Below are 18766 nucleotides of genomic sequence, written 5' to 3' on the forward strand. Positions count from 1 at the left end.
TTCCCTCCACAGCCCACCTCATGGGTTTTGGATTGAAGTCATCCTTAAGTGTTCAGCACCATCCAGGGCCGGGCCCACAAGTAATTACTTCCATGAGTATTTAAATAAAAAGATTAGGGAGGAAAAAAATAAATTACACAAAGTTAATCTGTTAATAAAAAATAAAGGATATAATTTATCACAGTATGTTTTGATCCTGCAATTATGTGAACAGAATCACGTAGTGACTTACTGCAAGACATTCAAAACACACTGTTTATTTCTGGAAAACATATATTCTTGCTTTTCAAATATTGACGCTCAAAAATATATGTTTTGCCAAACATATATTCTTGCTTTTCAAATATTTTCCACAGTAGTGGAAACGATGTTGTAAACACTGAGGTGATCATGAAACACTCCTGCCACGTGGGGGGAGTGGGAAACTCAGAAAACTACACATACATTCAAGGCTGTTCAGCAGAACATGGCACCAGTTTAGCACCACCCTCCCCTCTTGCATTAACCAAAACTCATGTTTTTGCAGGATTGCGTATCAAAAGGTTGTCTGCCTCTGGAGAAATCCTTGGTTGCCAAAATGCAACTGGAATTTTGCAGACATAACTTCTAAAATCGAAATATTCGACTTTGCTGTTGAATGAAAGAGCCTTGATTTCAGATTATATTATAATTCGAACAGGCCATTAAGACAAAAATCCTTGTGGTGGCTACAGCATCATTGTTTTTACTTCAAAGATGAAGACTCAGCAGAACTTTGAATTTTTATTTTTGTTCCTGAAGTCTTTCATCTTTAACAAAACTGCATGTGGCTCAGTTGAGTTTTCCTCTCTCATGGAATTGGAGAGCAGCAGGTCTGTCACAGAGCAAGGTGAGATACAGTTAGACAGCAATACACAAAGCTTTCCAAATTGTTTGCTCTTATCACAGAGATCTTATCCAATCTTTACACTCAGCATCACAATCAAAAGAAATATATTTTGAGACATAAAGAGAATTTCGCTGTGAAGTCACTGACAGCAGCAAAACAGAATTTGGTTTTATTTGATTTAAAACCTGAACTTGAAAATTACTGACTCTGTGAGTTTTCACAAGATCATAAAGAACATTGTCTCTGCACACATATTATTTAAGGCTGAAATATTTTTTGGATCGAAAAGTTCCCAAGTTAACCACTGCACTTACTTGATGGCATTGTATAAGTGTCTTCCTCATCTATAATCTCTGCATAGTCATCAGTCTCTGCAAAGGGAGGAATTGAAGAGTTTCGGGAAAAGCAGATGAAAACAATTCTCCAGAACAACATCTCCAATTTATCAAAACTTTTATGTCACAACCCCCAAGTTCAGCATTGCTGGGACACGTTTACAGAAGCATGAATAAAACTTGCTCATGCATAAATCATGGTATGAGAATGACCTCAGTGCCAATTACATTACGTCACATGGATGCATTCAACAAGGAAAATTCATTTGTATTCAAAAATTCGAGTTCAGTAATTAAAACCCATCTAAATTGCTGGCTTAAAATCATTTTAACAGCGAATTCCATTGCAGTAAGGAAAAAACATTATTAATGGATTAAATTGCTTCAATTAAAAACCTTCAATAAAGCATGAAAAACAGTCTGCTAATTTTTTATGTCAAACAGGCATAAGACACTAATGATGTTCCAGGGCAGCATCCACCTTCTGTCAGTGTGAGCCTTCTAGAGCACAAAGACCTTTTAAGCCACACTCTCACCTTATATCCATTTTTCTTGCATTAGTCTCAATTTTCCTTAATTAGTGGAAATTCACCACTAGTTTTGCTGTCAAGAGTCAAGATCTCATGGACAGGGTTTGAAAACAACTTCCCAAAATTTTTCAGAAAAATGAGAGAGCCTTTCTTCCTCTGTTTAAAACTTACAACTTGTACATCATCTGTTCTCAAAATGGTTTAAATGGTGTCAAGTCATATCAGAAGGTCCTTCTCTTGCTCTAAAGAACTTCCAGTGTGTGCAGAACATGTGAAGGTCAGATAAATTCCTCCAGGGGTTACAAAGCCAGTCCAGAACAGTAGGATAATTTTTTACTTCAAGGCTGTTAAAACATACTCACCAACTTGAAATTTATAGAGAAGTTCTCAAAATTGAATAATTTCAAACCCAGTGTGCAGTTTTTGTGGTTGATCACACACTGGAAACCCCCTGAAAGCCATGATTTACTCCCCCTTTTCCCCCATCTGCCCTGGAGCATATGGATATCCCTACACCTCCCTGGCATGATTTCCAGAGCGATGGTTTCTGGCTGGTGAATGGGACAAAGCCACAGCGAGAGTGGGAAGAAGGATGGGATGATCCCTTTTGGCAGCAGCCCCCAGTTCAACCAGCGTGAGCCAACTCTGAAACCAGAGCAAGGCTCATCAATATTATACACACAGATAAACCAGAGGCTTAGTTTTCAGACAAACCCAATATTCAGCAATTAGGAAACTAGAGGCTGCCTATAAACCTTGGAGTTCAACACACTTCAGGGAGTAAATGCAGTTTATGCAGTTTTATGATCCCAGCTTCTTACTACTTAAATAGAATTAAAGCTATTTTTCTTTTGAACTCCTCTAGGAATATACCAGGTCTTGTAAAAACAGAATCAGGAAATCCTATGTAATTAGAATTTTTGCTAGGCAATTTCAGTTTAGGACACTGTGAGACAGAGTCACCTAATGAAAATTCAATTAATTATGAAGACAGTGCACAATTCTGAACAGGCAACACACTCCAGAGGCACTTATTTCTTTCTTGGTATTTTTTTCCTCCCTTACATTATAAACTAAGGTTTTTGTAGAAAATAAGCCTCAGTTTAACCTAAAAAATGAGCATCTGTTTGAAAGGAATCACTTGTGTGACACCAATGTGATGGGGCTAAATCACTTTGCTTCTTTCTAACATCGTGGCAGGGTGTTTTTTAACTTTCATGGAGGATACCAGAAATTTATTAATCTATGTAAAAAATGGGCTGTATGAAAGACATTATAAACATATTTGAGAAAAATTTTAAAAGTCTGGAAACAAGAAGTGATGCCACTTAAAAAACCCCATAACCTACTTGTCACAGTAGGTTATGGAACAGTGCTTACAAAATGTGATCAATGACACGGCTTGTTCATCACTCTACTTTAAATTAATGAGTTAATTTATACTAAAAGCAATCTCAGAACAGCACAGAGACCTTTACAGGGTTTTGATTCATTGCCCAAAACCGTCATGAAACTAAAAGAGTCTTCACAGTCAACCCAAATAAATTAAATGTATGCAATTAACTACACAAATATTTCTTGTTACACATTTAACGCTCTGGAGAGGAATATATAATAAGAATTCAGAAAATAATTCCTATATATATCTATATAGATGTATCTATCTATCTGTCATTGTTTCTGGGAATTGGAGGAAAATTCAATCAAGGCATTAACACTGATGTGCTCAAAGTGTTTTGCAATAAGGACAACTGACCTCCCTCACATACAGTTAGTCACAGACTGTGAGACTGTTACCAAGTCTGCTCAGACCAGAGCTGTGTTTGCTAAGGGATATTCCAGAACCTCTGTGGGGCCTAAAGCACAAGTGAGCCAGGCAAGGCTCTGCAGGTTGCTCCACAAAGGAGAATGTTTCAGAGCACTCGCAAGAGCTGAACACTCACAACAAAGCAGCGATTCCAGATGTCTTGGAGGTCTTGGTAAGTCTAGAAAAACTCAGATTTAATAACAGGGCTCATCACTGCTGCTCTCTTGTACATTTTAAACCCAGCACTGAACCTTTTCACTTGTTTTCAACCCCAGATTCTTGGAGATGGAAAAATGAACAGGTCGCTTTTGGACAAAGGTAGTGGTGGTCACACATGTGAATGAGCCAGTTTGAGCTTTACTAAATCTGAATGCATTTATTAAACAGTAGGGAAAAACCATTCTAGGATATTAAATCCACAACAGTTAATCCATGATCTTAACACCTGTTTGAACTTTCCCTTTTCATGATTTTTCCCATTTATCAGAGCTTGTAATTTATAAAAGATGACAAGTTCCAATAAAAAGCTACCTAGGGTCAGTATCTGAAATATAATTTATGACAGAAAAGATGTCCTCTTAATGTTTAAGAAAAGAAAGAAAATTGGGGTGGTATCTTTAGTTTATATCTGAAGGAGAGCAAGGAGATGAAAAATTATACACTCCCTTTACATTTTAGTGGAAGGACGATCACAAGATGTGATTTCTATTTCCTCTTATCACCTTCCTTTGCATACTGCTTTTATGCCCTTTTAATACCTCCTACTCAGAAGAATAAAGATACATACACTATCAGTACCAGCAGTTTGATTTTTCTTTTCCCCAACATCAGATGGAATCCTTTCGAAAAATAGCTAAAAAAAATCTCTTTTAAAAAACCATAACCCAACTTGTTTTCAGAGGAAAAAAGACTGATGAAGTCTGCAGAAGTTAAATATTTTGTAATGAGTTTCAAAGTTTTGTAAAGAAAACCCAAAACATTAAAATCTGTCTTTAAAATTAGCAGTTTGAGTAGCTGAAGCTTGATTAATACTCATGTATCCAATCTGCATTAATCTATTGTGTACAGCTTCTTTTCATGCAAGGAGCACTTTGATGCCTTTAAAGCTTTACCCAGTAGACTCATTTCTCAGGTGTTGATCTCACTCACTGACCAAACTGATTGCGATATAATCATTTCAATCAAACTGGACACTGTTGCAATCCTCTAAACCTTCTTTGCATCATGCCACGAGTCTGATTGCAAACACATGCAGTCCCACATCCCCGTGTGTTTGAAATAGTTTGTCCTTTTTCAACTCCAGTTTAGCAAAAAGCGTTAGATGGCACAGCCTGTAAAGTACAATATATATCAGCTAATATCCAAAGCAGACTGCTTTTTAACACTAAAAAACTGCATAAAACGTATTACTGAAATGTGCATTAAGTGGTATATGGATATAAGAGTTGCATATTGCACGTTAGTAACACACAGACTAGAAAACGTATTACCGTCCCCACTAATTTCATCTGCAGATCCAGGTGGCATGCAAGGAGAGAGAAAAACAGAGGGGGAGAGAGAGGGGACAGAGAAGGGGGAGGGGAAAATATACTATTAAATTCATGAGTAATCCAAAAGTATTCAGACTGTAGTTATCTTATATACCTGACTCAAGAGAAACCAGAAAAGTAGCAGAATTTAAGACTTCTCACCTAAAACCCAAGGGACAAAGATACGCTCTAAGAAGCTCATATGACGAAACAGAGTTAATGACTTTCAAACACAAATGTACACAGGAATTAAATTTGGGAGTGGAACTAGTTATTTTAATGCACTGTTAAGAAAAGTCAGTTTCTGGTTTTATTCAGTACTTCCAAACAGATCTACAGCCAGAGGAGCTGGTTCAACTTGACTCTGCACTGAGGACTTTGGATAAGCAGAGTTGGTGTTGACCCTTTCAGAGCAAGTGTACTCCTGTCACTCCTGTGCTATCACCAAGACATGAGTAAGAAATGGAACCATCTGAGTATCAATCACACAGAGCAGTATTACAATTGCAGTCGTACAAAGCTGGAATTTAAACGAGTGGCAAAGGGAGCGACTCTACAGGGAAGAGGCTCAAAGGAGCACCGGATTCCGCGTGTACTGCAGCAACCCTACTGCACACCAACACCCACAGCACAAGCTAAGGCACTCTATACAGTATTTATAAATAAAAGGTAATTCTTCTTACCCCTAACAAAGCCAAACTGGTCCAGTCCAAGTGCTGAACCAGCACGCAGCCAAAAGCATCGCTGTTTTCAGTGTTTAATTCAAAGTGATCTCAGCCGATGCTTATTGTTGCTGTTCTATTTCATTCATACGCATGCTGCATCAGGGGTCCAAGAATGAAGTCAAAATATAGTAACAAAAAAACCCATGGCAGACAGGGGCTGCATCACTACACAAATAAAATCATTAATATGTTTGTCATTGTAGCGTATGGTGCTTGAAAACGAGTCCCCCATAAAAACGGGGGCCAGCAAGCTGGTGACGCTGTATGAAAATCCAATTCAACAGGAGGAAAACCAAATGAAATTATTCTTGGAACTCTGTTTACCTGAGGCTAAAGTAGTTTACAAACAGTAATTGAGTTAGTATATTCAGCTTTTGGGTTAATAAGGCAGCCTAGACAAAGAGCAGAGCAGTACCCTTGGGCGGCGACTCATGGGCACAGAAGACGAAAGGCAGAAAGCGTCTAGCTTTCTTTACTTTATGCTGACAGTGATTGACTCCTTTACAAAGAGGCAAGAAAAGGAAAGAGAAAAAAAAGAAACAGAAACAAATTATTTGGAAATAAAAGAAAAGAGACTGAAGAGAACATCTACAATGAACGAACGTAAAAGTAAAGGTTTACATTACAATTCTCTATACGAAAACCGATATAGAATGTTGTTGAAACTCTGAAGCATATTTGATATTTTCCTTCAAATTCCTTTCTACAGCAATTCTTATTTCAATTTTTTAAAATGAGACTAGAATCTATTAATATAAAAGCCAGCTTTTGCCAATCATATACACCATTCATTAACAACACAAAGAACATTGTCTATCCCAGAAGTCCAACCCACTTTTCCCAGTTCCCCATCTAAGTTCTACCAGACTGTGCTACAGCTAGATTCCAATTCAAGGGGCAGTCACCAGACTTAAACATGTATGTACTGACTGTCTGAACCCTTGAAACAACACAAAACAAATATTTCACAGAGCAGAGTTACATAGGAAAGGAAAAACATGGGTTCTTTATCTCTGAGCATTGATATATTGTATGATCTGAAATCTGCCACTGGACTCTTATCCCTAGTGCAGACCTGTCTTGCCAATGGATATTCCAGCTCTCCAAGGATCTCTGGGTGAACACCTCATGACACTGTCCTCAGTGTCCCCCTCCCCAGTCCCCTCACTGCATTTAATTATAGCAAAGTACCGAGAAGAGAGATTTTGGAGTAGGAGAAAATACAAAGAAGCCACAACTGATTTCAGAAGGTGAGAAAGAAGGACACAAGATGACACTCAGCACCTGCAGATACCTGCTCCTTTTATTTCTCTTGTTACCTGTTTGCTCCTCTCTGCTTTCCTTTTTTCCCTTTCTCCTCTATCTCAGAAATGTGAGAGGTCGTTTAAAAAGTCAATCAAACAAAAAAACCAGCATCTTATTGCTGGTAGCTCTTTACAGCTAAAACTCAACAGTGAGGTCCAGCCACCTCGAGTTCTACAGGCTGGGGGTCCAGGTGTTAAAAGTGTTAAAAGAGAAACCCAGTCCCACAGCAGCAGCGTGCTGGGACAGCTCCTGGCCAGTGCTGGGAGGAGTGGAGGAAGTGTGGGAAAGGAGAATTACACGCTAATAAAAGCAACTTCAACAAACAACAAAAACTACTGTCTTAAAAACTGCTGGGTGACTGAACAAACAGAAATCATGAACTGTGAAAATGTACATCACTGAAAATCACGGAACACTAATCAGATTGAATGCTAAAAACTAAAAGAGGGCAAAATTCTTGACTAAGTGTATCAGTATTTCCGTGTATCCCACACTACTGCAATCCAAAGTGACTTCTCTCCCTAACATCACTTGACACAATTTTCAGCGCTGTCATTCTAACACAAACCTCAGGTAACATTCATAAAAAACTTCAGACATACTATGGAAGAAAAGAAAAAATACTGCAGCTGTTTTAAGTGACTACTGAAAAGGTGTTGACATGAAAATGAAGGAACCCAACACTCTGTACTGACACAGAAGAACAGGTATAGAGTCGCTGGAAGCAACTCAAGTGATCTAAAAGGGAAGAGATGCTTCAACTCCTGACCTGCCTGCTCAGGCTACAAAGCTAATTTAAGCCTGAACTGCTGAAATGCTGCTCACCCTCACACTGATACGTGGGGGGCTGAAACCTGACTAACCCATTTCAAATGAAGGGCACACTGAAAAGGCAAGAGTGGTTTAAATTCATCATGTACACACCCTGATGCCCTGGGATGTGACAGTCCAGCTCTTCCCCTGCATTTCAAACTTTGCCTTTATGATTTACTGTCTAAAGTTTGTTCAACTGTTCTGACAGACTATATGGAAGACACTTTGCCTTAAACTTACCACATCTGCAAGTCTAGCTACTAAAGTAAGATTATTTAGGCAACAAGTTGATTCTGAGTTTAAAAAAAAAAATGTTCCAACACTTTTCCAAGAGCTTAGCAAATACCTGCTTGAAATGAATACTACTTAAAAGGATTTCCACCATTACACACTGGCCTCCAGCCAGGATATCACTGGTGTCTACCTGAATGGCCCTAAAGCTCAGAAATGCTGCTGGACACTGCAGACTGGGACTTCCTTTTTTATTTAGTTCCTCTTCTCAGTACTAAGCACTTAGTAAAATTATTGTGTATCAAAAAAAAAGAAAAAAAAAGAAAAAAAAGGAAAGAAAAAAAGAAAGAAAAAAAGTCAAGCTAAAGGGCAGTTATTACTGGAGCTCCTCATTAGTATTGTACGAGACAACCAACACTGAAAGGCTGAAATTTATAATGCCCATTCTATTTCAGTTGTATATTCCTGAATTAGTTTCAGGAAATAAACTCTAAAGAAAACCCATCCAAATCTATAGGAAGAATAAATCTATTGTTTTTCAAGCTTTTGAACTAAAATGAGCACTGTGGGGTTATCACATCAAATGTGTTTCTACACAAACAACAAACCCCCAAACCTGACCCTGCATGGAAAATTTCTCTAGTCTTACTACAGTGTTACTACAGCAATGCAGAAGTGTCTGCTCAAATCAAATGAATGGAACACAAAGGAGGAGCACAGGAGAGTGAGAATTCCTTAACCAACACCACAGACTGATGGAATCAATGCAGGAACTTCCTGGACACTGATATGTAGGAAATTTCTTCAGATTGTCACCACAATTCATTCTTGTCTTTTTATGCATGAAAAGAAGCCTTTTAGTCAGTCAGGCTGAAATAGAAAAAAATAACAGCACTAGGCTATTCAACTGTGATGGGAATCTGAAACACTGTAATTTATTAGCATTAAGGGTATTTTTAACTATATAATCTTATTAATCAGCAGAATAGCTGGATGAGTTCCCTCCATGAACATGGAGACTAATAACTTGCTCAAGGTTTGTAAAATTAATTTGCAGTAAACCTTAAGCTTGAACGTATCCCAGTGCTGTGACCATATGGCAAAGCTACAGCTGTAACAAGGTCTTTATATTCCTCAAATTACTTAATAATTTGAATTTATAACTATGTAATTTATGCCAAGACTGTTAGTCTTTCTTTTCAGAAGTGAGCTGTAGAGTACAACACAGCTGAGCTGGCAGACACAACCAAGAGTGCTCAAGATACAATTTTTCATCTAAAAACTTACTTACATTTCTCAGCTTTGTCTTTCTGGAGTGACTTGATAAAATGGACATTACAGAACTCCCAACTTTTCAACTTCAAGCAAAGGACACCTTTTTCCCCCTACCAACTAATTCAAATGGAAGTGGGAAATAAAAGTCCTACACAAGAAACTCTTTCAGAACTGAGCACAGGGCAGACCTTCATTTGGAGCACAGGAATCATGACACAGAGCCTGCCCTGTGCTCTGCAAGCAGAATGATTCAATAAAGTTCTATTTGTCTTTCCATCATGCTCAAGGCTTCGCTGGGGATTACCCTGCACCACTCACCCCTACAGACAGGTCCCTTCATACCCAACATCTCCTTCATTCAGAGCACTTTGAAGTGTTGTAACACTGGCATCAGGTGAATATATTAATCTTTTTTTTCCTCTCCTGTTGTTGTTTTGAGAGTTGGCTCCTGCTCTATTTCACTTTGTTCTAGGCAATCTCCTGGAAGTCTCTCTCACAAACTACAGCATATAATTGTTTTTTCCTGCATGCTAACTAAAACCTCACTTAAATCAGGCTTATCTCCTTCAAAACAGATTTTTTTTTCACTCAAATCAAAATTTCAGCTAAATTGCACGACCAAATCCACAACTACTTCAAAAAGGATCTGCTTGTGAGTAGCACCTCACAGAACTCTCATGCCACTTCATTGTCATGATCAGAAGTAAACCACAGTGTGATTTAGGTGTAACAATATTGTAAATGCAATTCTAAGGCAGAACCTGACGACTTGCTGAGAAGTCCCTCTTCCAGGATACTAAAATCCTTCAGCTCCTATACAGAAGCTTGTTCCAAGGAGATCCAGTTTCTCCTTCACAGGGTATGTACTGGGTGTGTCTAAACGATGGGGCAGAGAGGCAATGGCACACCAGCATAATTAGAAACTTCTGCCATCACATCACCATGCGCTCAGAGCTACTCCCCTTTGACTTCAAAATGTTGCCTGTGCCAGTGACAGCAGCTGCATGAGCTGGGGAACAAGATGACAAACTAATTTCTCTTCAAGACACCTATTTCCCCCTTAAAGGCTTCTGTCCTGGGGTTTGTTTCTCAGATGACAAACAGTTTGTTTTAACCTCTGAATCAGGGACTGTATTTTCAAAGACCTTTGAATTTCCTTCACAAAATAAGCACATACTAAAGCTGCAAAACCAGCACCTGCTTTGAACCAACACCAACCCTGTGGGACATCCGAAAACCCCCTTCAGACACATCCCTTGTGTTGTCTGCTGCAGGACAGCTTATCTTCTCCCTCACTGTCAACCTTCCCACCTACAGCTCCATCCCTACAAACACGTTATTTGACCCAGCAGTACATGAACATCCAAATGCCAGGAGTGACTGCCTAGAATCACAGGATCCTTTAAGTTGGAAAAGACCCTTAAGATCATCAAGTCCAACTGTAAACCCAGCACTGCCAAGAACCTGCCAAGACTTGGTCAATGCTCTGCTTGTTCAATACTCACTGAGACAAGCGGGCCTGAAATGTCATATTCTGTGGCACTGCATGTAAAGTAGTGTTAGAGCTATGATTAAAAAAAACCTTAGGAATTCTCTAGGGCAAAGCAGGCCCAGTGATCAGCCACGGGAAGCAAAAGCATATTTGTTCTTCCTAGTCATATTTACATTAGCAAGGAACGGGCAGAAGAAACCAAAGAACCCTGTGTCAGAAAGAATTTACATAGAAAGGGAGCCAGCAACTACTGATTTACTGATTTCATTTTATGAAGAACCTTTTAGAATATATAACTGACCAGGTAAATTATTATTTTTGGAAATAAGTGTATCAGGAAATATAAGCATCACCTTACTAATGCTAATGTTTTCTACTTCAAAACAAAGTGCTGGCCAAAGTAAGCGCCTTTAGCCCAGGGTAGAGCGTTTTAATAAGGTGTCTCCAAGCAAAACAGCGGAAATATAGTCAATAAAATTATAGTTAACTGGTGTGCTGCTTCTTGCACATTTGATACACTGTTTGCACAGAGCAAATAGTTTAGCTTTACCATTTCCTGAGTGCACACTCTTGGTTATGTACAAAGAACTCCTTTTTAATGTAAAGACAGATGTAAAGGGAGAAGGAGGCAAAAGCTGCAATTACCCATCTAATAGGTCATTGCTTCTGGTGAATCACAGCAAATTCAGACAAAGCATGAGAGGACTACCAAAGAAATCTAAAATCCAACTCACTTAATTTGGCTTATTTGTAGTTACTTATAATCTTACAGACACACAAATGTGCTGTTGAATAAAATTACTATTGTGCTTTAAGAAAAGGGGACGTCTTGCCCGCCTCTTACTTGCACACAGTGAAATGCAGTGCCCACTGCAAGAACACGGAATTTAATAAGTAAGGCCAGCAAATAACACCAGAAGAAACAGAAGCACGCAGCAGTAAGAGGTGTGTGGTGAAATGTGGTTCAGCGAGACACAAGACTCCGAAGTCCAGCAATCTGCTGCTTTGGATTCCTGAAACCAACTTCACCCTTCAGTAGTTTGAAAAGGCCTTTATTTAGAGAGAAAAAAAAAAAAAGATTAAAAACCTCTCTATCTTTGTATGCTTTGGAATATTGAAGCACTTGGAAAGACCTAGTTTTCATTTCACTAGACCAGAAATACTCCAAGGTATGTTAATAAATATTTCAAAAAGACAAGGTGTCTTTCATTAACAGGTTCCTTTTTAAACCTAGAAAACTTCAGATAAATACCCGAACTTTTAGACCACTAAATCATGTTTCACACTGGGTTTGGATATTGCTGGCTCCCCTACATTGTGGTGGGGAACTCACTGTGAAACTTTCTTTTTGAACTAAGAATGTTAATACTACAAATATGCCTGACTGCTTCATTTTCCTGTTGAATCTGTCTCAGATTTTTGCTATTTAGCTTTAACATCAGGAGAGGTCTAAACAAAGGGGAGCAATCTCACCGAAAGCAAGCAGCAGCATTAATTTATGATTTAAACTATCAAAGGCATGACAGGCACGGCTGTCAGGGAGTTGTAAAAGCTCGTCTTAGCTGAAGCCTGTGGTTCTTGGTTCTAACTCATTGAAATGTCACCAGAGAAAAGCTCTTACTCTGCACACCAAGATCCCCCACAGCTGGCTCTGCACTGTCAGCTGTCAGGCTCTGCTGACCTGTGACTCTGGGTTAACTGAGCATTATGTACAGCTGTTTCCTCCCTTGTTCCACACTGATGGATCAGCTGCATGTGACAACAGGAGTGACACCTCTTCACATCTACATCAAGTATTACCTCATTTGTAACAAACTGATTCCTTTGGGGACTCACAGATTCTCACAGAAAGCATCTCCTGAGGAAAAGCCTGTATCATGTTAACTTCATCTCAGCAATCTGCCCGTGGTTCAAATTTATTACACTGACATCCACGACACCCTCAATGCATTTCAAATAATTTGGGGACAAAAATCTCCCAGCAACAAAAAAAGTATGTATGTGTTTTGTGTCATTGTATTAGAGGAACAAACCCTTGAGAGTGAATAATAAATGCATTGGCTTGAATAATTTTCCAGTATTATGTCAGTGTTTCCAGTGCATCAAGCGCAATGATTCTGTAAAGATATAAAACGGTATTACAATATGAGAATAATACCTATCAGTTTTGATTTTGGCACTGGAAAGAATGAGAATGATATTTTCTGGTTTAACTGTACTGTTTTGCTTACTGGAGCCAGCTTTGCACCTTACAGTGTCCCTGTCATTCACCTGAACAACCAGCTCACCTCCAGTGCTGCTACTTCTGTTTCTTCTGTGGGGCTACACAAAGCTCTCATTTCCCCATCATCACCCTTTTGGGGATGCTCTGAATGCCAGAGATGGGGGTATTACAGCTAATCTCCCTACAATAATATCAAAATGCTACTTTAAAAGAGTAGAGAAGTGTTTGTGCACCACTGCACCTTGAGACACATTTTAATTCCAGATCCTCTCATCCGTTTTCTTGCACAACTTCTATTTACTTGGGCTTCCTATGCCAAGGGGTGAATCTCAAACATCTGTAAAAAATGGTTAAGGGTGGGGAAAGGAATCTGAAAAGTAGGAAATTAATCAAATGCCTGCGTATCTTTCCTCCTTTTAGTATGAAATATGTTGGGTATTTGAATATGGCCACTAAGCATTAATATAAATCTTAAAGTGGGGCTGAAGTCATGGGTGGGAAATCCACTGAGTCACAGCGTTGGTTCCTCAAGTTTGTTGCCAAATACTAGAAACCTATAGAAACATATAATATAAATACACTTTTGCATTAAAATCTCCTTAATAAATATTATGTGTATGGATTTAGAAATGCATTTTCTACTAAGATCAATCAATCCTTCAAAATTACTTAAGATTTTGTAACAGAAAAATGTTCTCTCTCAATTATAAAAACTGAAAAAAACCACAGTAACTAACAGAAATCTTAGAAGCCTACAAGGTACAGAAACAACATGTATTACCTCACATGCTCATCCTTCAATTAACTTGTCATTTTCAACAGCAAAAATTAAATGCTTTGATCTAAACAGCAGCTACAGAAAAACAGCTATTAAGTTCCTTCCTTCCGAAAAGCAACAATTAATATTTAATTGCCTATTTTCCCTTTTCAAAGCTGCTCCCCCACTCAGGTAAATTTAAGTTTAGCCGACGACATTCTGCTTCACCACAAAGTAAAGTGGAAATACTGACAAGCGGCCTGGCTTTGAAGCATCTCAGTGGATGTGGCTGTTGCATGAAAGTTTCTCTTTAGGAACTGCTCTGCAAAGGCAGCACAGCTCTGGATTTGGGAAGTCAGCAGCCACGGAGCAGCAGTGAACTAAGTGCGAGTGGAAAACCTGCCTACACCTCTGCCAGCTCCAGAAATGAACTCGTGTCTCGGGTTTGTATGAGCCTTACCTGACACAGAGACCGTGTGTGACCTCACTCCTTGCTTCTCATTGTTGGCCAGCCTGTAAAACAGAGGTTGGAACCGCTGAATGCTGTACATCCTTCACGGGCACACGCACTGGGAATTCATCCCAACAGGCACCTACTGTAATTAGCAGGGCTGGTCCACCTCCCACAGTGAGGGGGGAGAAGTCAGAAAGGAACCTACCATTTCAACCCCTCTGGGGGAGTGAGAGTGGATTTAAATTAAATGAGCACATGGAGTCACAGAGATGGAGTAAATTTAAATGAGAACACAAAACCTAAGTTGTACACACTTTTAAGATGTTTGTAATCTGTGCTTCTACTTTCTGTATGATCTGCTGGAAACAGTATGAACCGAGGGTTTGCCTGTAAGATGACTTATCCTGTACAATTTTGAATTAATTTACATATCAAGTAAAGGAAGAAAACCAATCACATTTAAAGGTAGTTGTGAATAAATGTTCATTATGTTATGTATATATTATATATTGTTCACTATGTATAAATGTATTGCTCATTTTATATATAAATGTTCACTATATTATGTATATATTCTATATTGTTCCTTACGTACAAATGTTCATTACATTATGTATATGTTATGTGTCTGTTACATCACGTATAAATGTTCATTATTATCAGAAATTCTAACAAATTCTCCATTTTTTTTTCACTTACACATATATTCACAATATTAATGGTCAGAGCACATTGCACTTCATGCTTTCAGAAATCAGGAATTTCATCTGGCACAGGCACATCTCCCCAGACACAAGATGCTGTTGGCTGGTAGTTTTATGTATCTGATAAAAGCCCATTGCTCTGCTGCCAGACTCAGAGCATATGTGGTGCTCTTGTTAAACAGGCTCAAGAGTACCAATTTACTTTTGGTAAACTGTCCCAAAAATGGGAAGAAGCTTTTCCTTCAAACCTTATTTTACTCCAGAAATCCCTACCAATAAAAAAAGGGTAATTTTATGTAATCAGAATGTTATTCTGTGTTTCTAAGTTCTGTCTGTTTAAGTAAAAAGGAAATTTTCCTGTTCCATGAGTGCAGACTAAGTTTACCAATTTTACTGTTTTCAGCCTCAACTTTCATTTCCTTTTCTTCCCTCAACTTTAACCTCTCTCTTTCTACACCATGAGAAAGCTGCCTGGCTAGTGAAGACTGTGTAGGAAGAGTAACCACTAATTCAGGAACAAGTTGTGTTCCACACTCCATCCACTGGTTAAGAAAGTAAGATTAATAATAATTCAAGAAAAAGGGAGAGGTTAAGACACTATAAAGCACTAAATGTCATTTGATCTTCCAACAGTTATCTCATGCTACTGGATACAGGTGATTCTGCCTGACCCAGCCACTGGCACCAGGAGAGTACAAAATAATATATTAGAATAAATTAGAAATTTATTCTTATTTACCTTAAAGTTTGGGAGGGAGAAAAATGCAGAAGTATCTTAGCACCCTTTATAAGAATCATTAGATGCAGATAACATGCCTCAGCACACTTTGGATATGGTATCACCATAAAACCAACCACAGGAAAAAATGCATCTTTATTTGCCTTACACCGATGAGCATTTTCTACACATCCACAATTATTATCAGAGAAGAGCTTTTCTATTTTACTATATTTAAAAAAAATAAAGATGTTTTTACTATGTAGTTGGTATTCTTTATTACACTGAACCCAGATCCCAACTTAGACTGGCCCCATTATGGAAATTTCATTAAGAAAAGGTGACAGGATAGATTTATGATAAGGGCAAAAAAAGTATTTTCAGTATTTCACATAAGCAGAAAAGAGAACAAATAGGAAAAACGAGCACAGAATGACTCACAGATTGAAACCACAATTCAAAAACTGTTCAGCATCACTCCTAAAATTAAATTTACTCATGGACTCAAAAGAAATAGCCTGAATCCCACTGAAGTATTTTCCAATACATCCTGCTTCTGTTACTGTCAAATATGATTGATGCATTATGCACTTTTCCCCTCAGATTTTCTTTCTGGTACCTTTACAGTTTAATATTGCTGTGAGGCTTTTGTGCATCACCTGCTACTTGTTCTAGAATCCAAAACAAACAATAAAAATTAGGCCCATGTAAAAACTCCTAAAGCATCCTTAAGCAAAGCTATTTTTCACAACTTTTTTTAATATATAAAACAGGAAAGCACAAAACTTACTTTGGTATTGATGGTAAAGCTCTTTCACCTTCTGTGTGAACAAGAAGAAAACAGGATTAAAGCTTTTATAAGTTTTCAAACAACCTCTCTCAAGGTGCAGTGAAACAACAATCATCACAATCTCTCAGGAAACTTATTCAAAACAATGTTCTATACATATCTAAAGATCAGTGTATCAACACAACTCCTCCTAACCAGTGATACCTTTTGGCAAACTCTTATTGGAGGAAACAACATGTACAGAACACAAAAGCTCTTTTATATTCTTAACAAATAACTCCAATAAATCACTTGCAGAAGGTGTGACACTATCTCATCTCTCTAGTAAGAAAATGCTTTTCTTTTATCTTCAAGATGTCCTAAGAGCTAACATATAAATAAAACAATCCAAGCCAACTTGGATTTCCAAGTAAGACAACTGAAATAAATCATTAAAGCACGTAACTTATCATATTGATTTCACATTGGGTTGAGATTATACAATAGTAATGTTTAGTGCCAGAGAATAAGTCAGCTTTTTTAAAAGTATTTTCAAATCCTTGCCAGTCTTTCTTTGGTAATGATAATTGTGTATAAGCTTGGATGTACATACCCAAGGGGTTTTTTTTCCTATTGGATTTGATGAGACACTTGGTATTTATGTGGGGAAAGATGATGGGGAAGTTACTAATTCTTTAGTATAGAACCTTTACAGTAGATTGGAGTATGCAGGGAAGGAGAGAAGGTGAGTAATTAAAATGAGCTTCACTCTCTAAATCACTGTAGCTCTGATAAAGTGAGATAAAATGGAATAGCCACATTACAGAAAATATTGACATACACTGTTTACACAAAATCACTGCCATTTGTTTCTTTCCTACGTTAAAATTTCTGAAATTTCCAGACATTAAAGAACTGCGGTTTCACCTCTGTGTATCATGGAATTGAGCACACAAGCACCCAATACCCTGAAGCCAGGCTCAAATACAGTATTTTGGTACAATTTTTCTGCTGTCTGCAAGTAGAACAACATCATTTGGCTCAGCAGTGTAGGTCTGTTTTGATCTGTCTGATGGGGGCTGTTGAGAAGGAAGATGCAGGAAAGAAGGGAAACCAGGAGCTGCCATTTGGAAGACCTGGAGCAGCTCAGCAAAGTGACAAGAGCAAACACCTGGAACTGGACGGCAGAGGAAGGACAGTAAGATTATACAAGCACCATGAGGTGGGAGATAAAGGTATTGTGATACCTTTGTTAAGGTAAGTGATACCTTTTGGGGAAGGAAACAAAAGGCAAAGATCCTTAGAGGGAGTGTGGAGTGATGAGTATGAGGTCAATGGCACGAAGGTGTAGCCTGGCAATAAAAGACTGGGGGTACGTACCCTCAAAAGAGAGACTGTAACAGGCACAGGATTCAACCTGGATAAAACTGGGCAAAAGACATCAAGCTTGGAGAAACAGGCTCAGGAGCCCTGCCCACTTCTATGCAGGCCTCTCCAGGGCTGTGAAGAACACTCAAAAGGACCTTAAATTCTACCTGACACCTACATTACCTGTCAGTCATTAGTTGTGAAAGCACAATGTGTTCTGGTTCACACCAAGATATGCTGCTTCTACTGGTTATTCCAATGCTATTCCTACATTCGGCAATGGATTTAAGGGTTTAGAGGGTGCTGATTAATTACATGTGTTACTGGTGGAACATACTTGCAGTCTATTGTTTCTAAGGGTTTAGAAAGATACAAACCTCTGTGATAAAAGAGCTTTATTAAACTGCACAGTTAACTTTATCATTCCATATTTTTAAATCAAGATAATATGCATAATTAATAAGCAGCTATTCAAACTAATTTTCCTTGCTCTTTAATATGTAGCTCCATCGCATATTAACTGCACACTATTCACACTGTATTCTAAAGATGGAATTTTAATTTCCTCTAGGGCTTTTTTTTTTGTGTGTGTAAAGTATCATATTTGGGGACTTCAGAAAGATCAGTGAATGATTTCATTACACTTGATAGGAATGATTTCATAATACTTTGCAGGGCCACGATGCTTCATATGTTCAAGGTACTGCCCTCAGATCAGATCTCATTGTTTCTCCCTCCTCCAACCTCTCAAGAAAGGGACAAATACCACAGGTGGCAACTGCCAGTGTGTGCTGAAGTCAAATACTACCTATCAAAAAGGATCTAAGGGAGATAAAGAGACAATCTAACTTTCCAGTGTGGT

General features: G+C 38.4%; 1 protein-coding gene across 18 annotated transcripts in view; it reads right to left on the minus strand.

The window, feature by feature from the left end:
• The window catches only part of PTK2 (protein tyrosine kinase 2), a 189618-nt gene that overhangs the window by 39753 nt on the left and 131099 nt on the right, over window positions 1-18766 (minus strand). For 8 of the 18 annotated variants that reach the window (XM_027684583.1, XM_027684569.1, XM_027684567.1 and 5 more), the window contains 5 exons: window positions 16558-16588; window positions 14352-14404; window positions 6210-6293; window positions 5031-5048; window positions 1183-1239 (listed from right to left, as the gene is read on the minus strand). In XM_027684583.1, the coding sequence (XP_027540384.1) occupies window positions 1183-1239; window positions 5031-5048; window positions 6210-6293; window positions 14352-14404; window positions 16558-16588 (243 nt within the window). The remainder of the gene's footprint in view (window positions 1-1182; window positions 1240-5030; window positions 5049-6209; window positions 6294-14351; window positions 14405-16557; window positions 16589-18766) is intronic. The other 10 variants (XM_027684572.1, XM_027684577.1, XM_027684573.1 and 7 more) reach the window with 2 other exon arrangements.

Source organism: Neopelma chrysocephalum, unplaced genomic scaffold, assembly GCF_003984885.1.
Source record: "Neopelma chrysocephalum unplaced genomic scaffold, ASM398488v2 Primary Assembly neopelma1_66, whole genome shotgun sequence".
Lineage (NCBI taxonomy): Eukaryota > Metazoa > Chordata > Aves > Passeriformes > Pipridae > Neopelma > Neopelma chrysocephalum.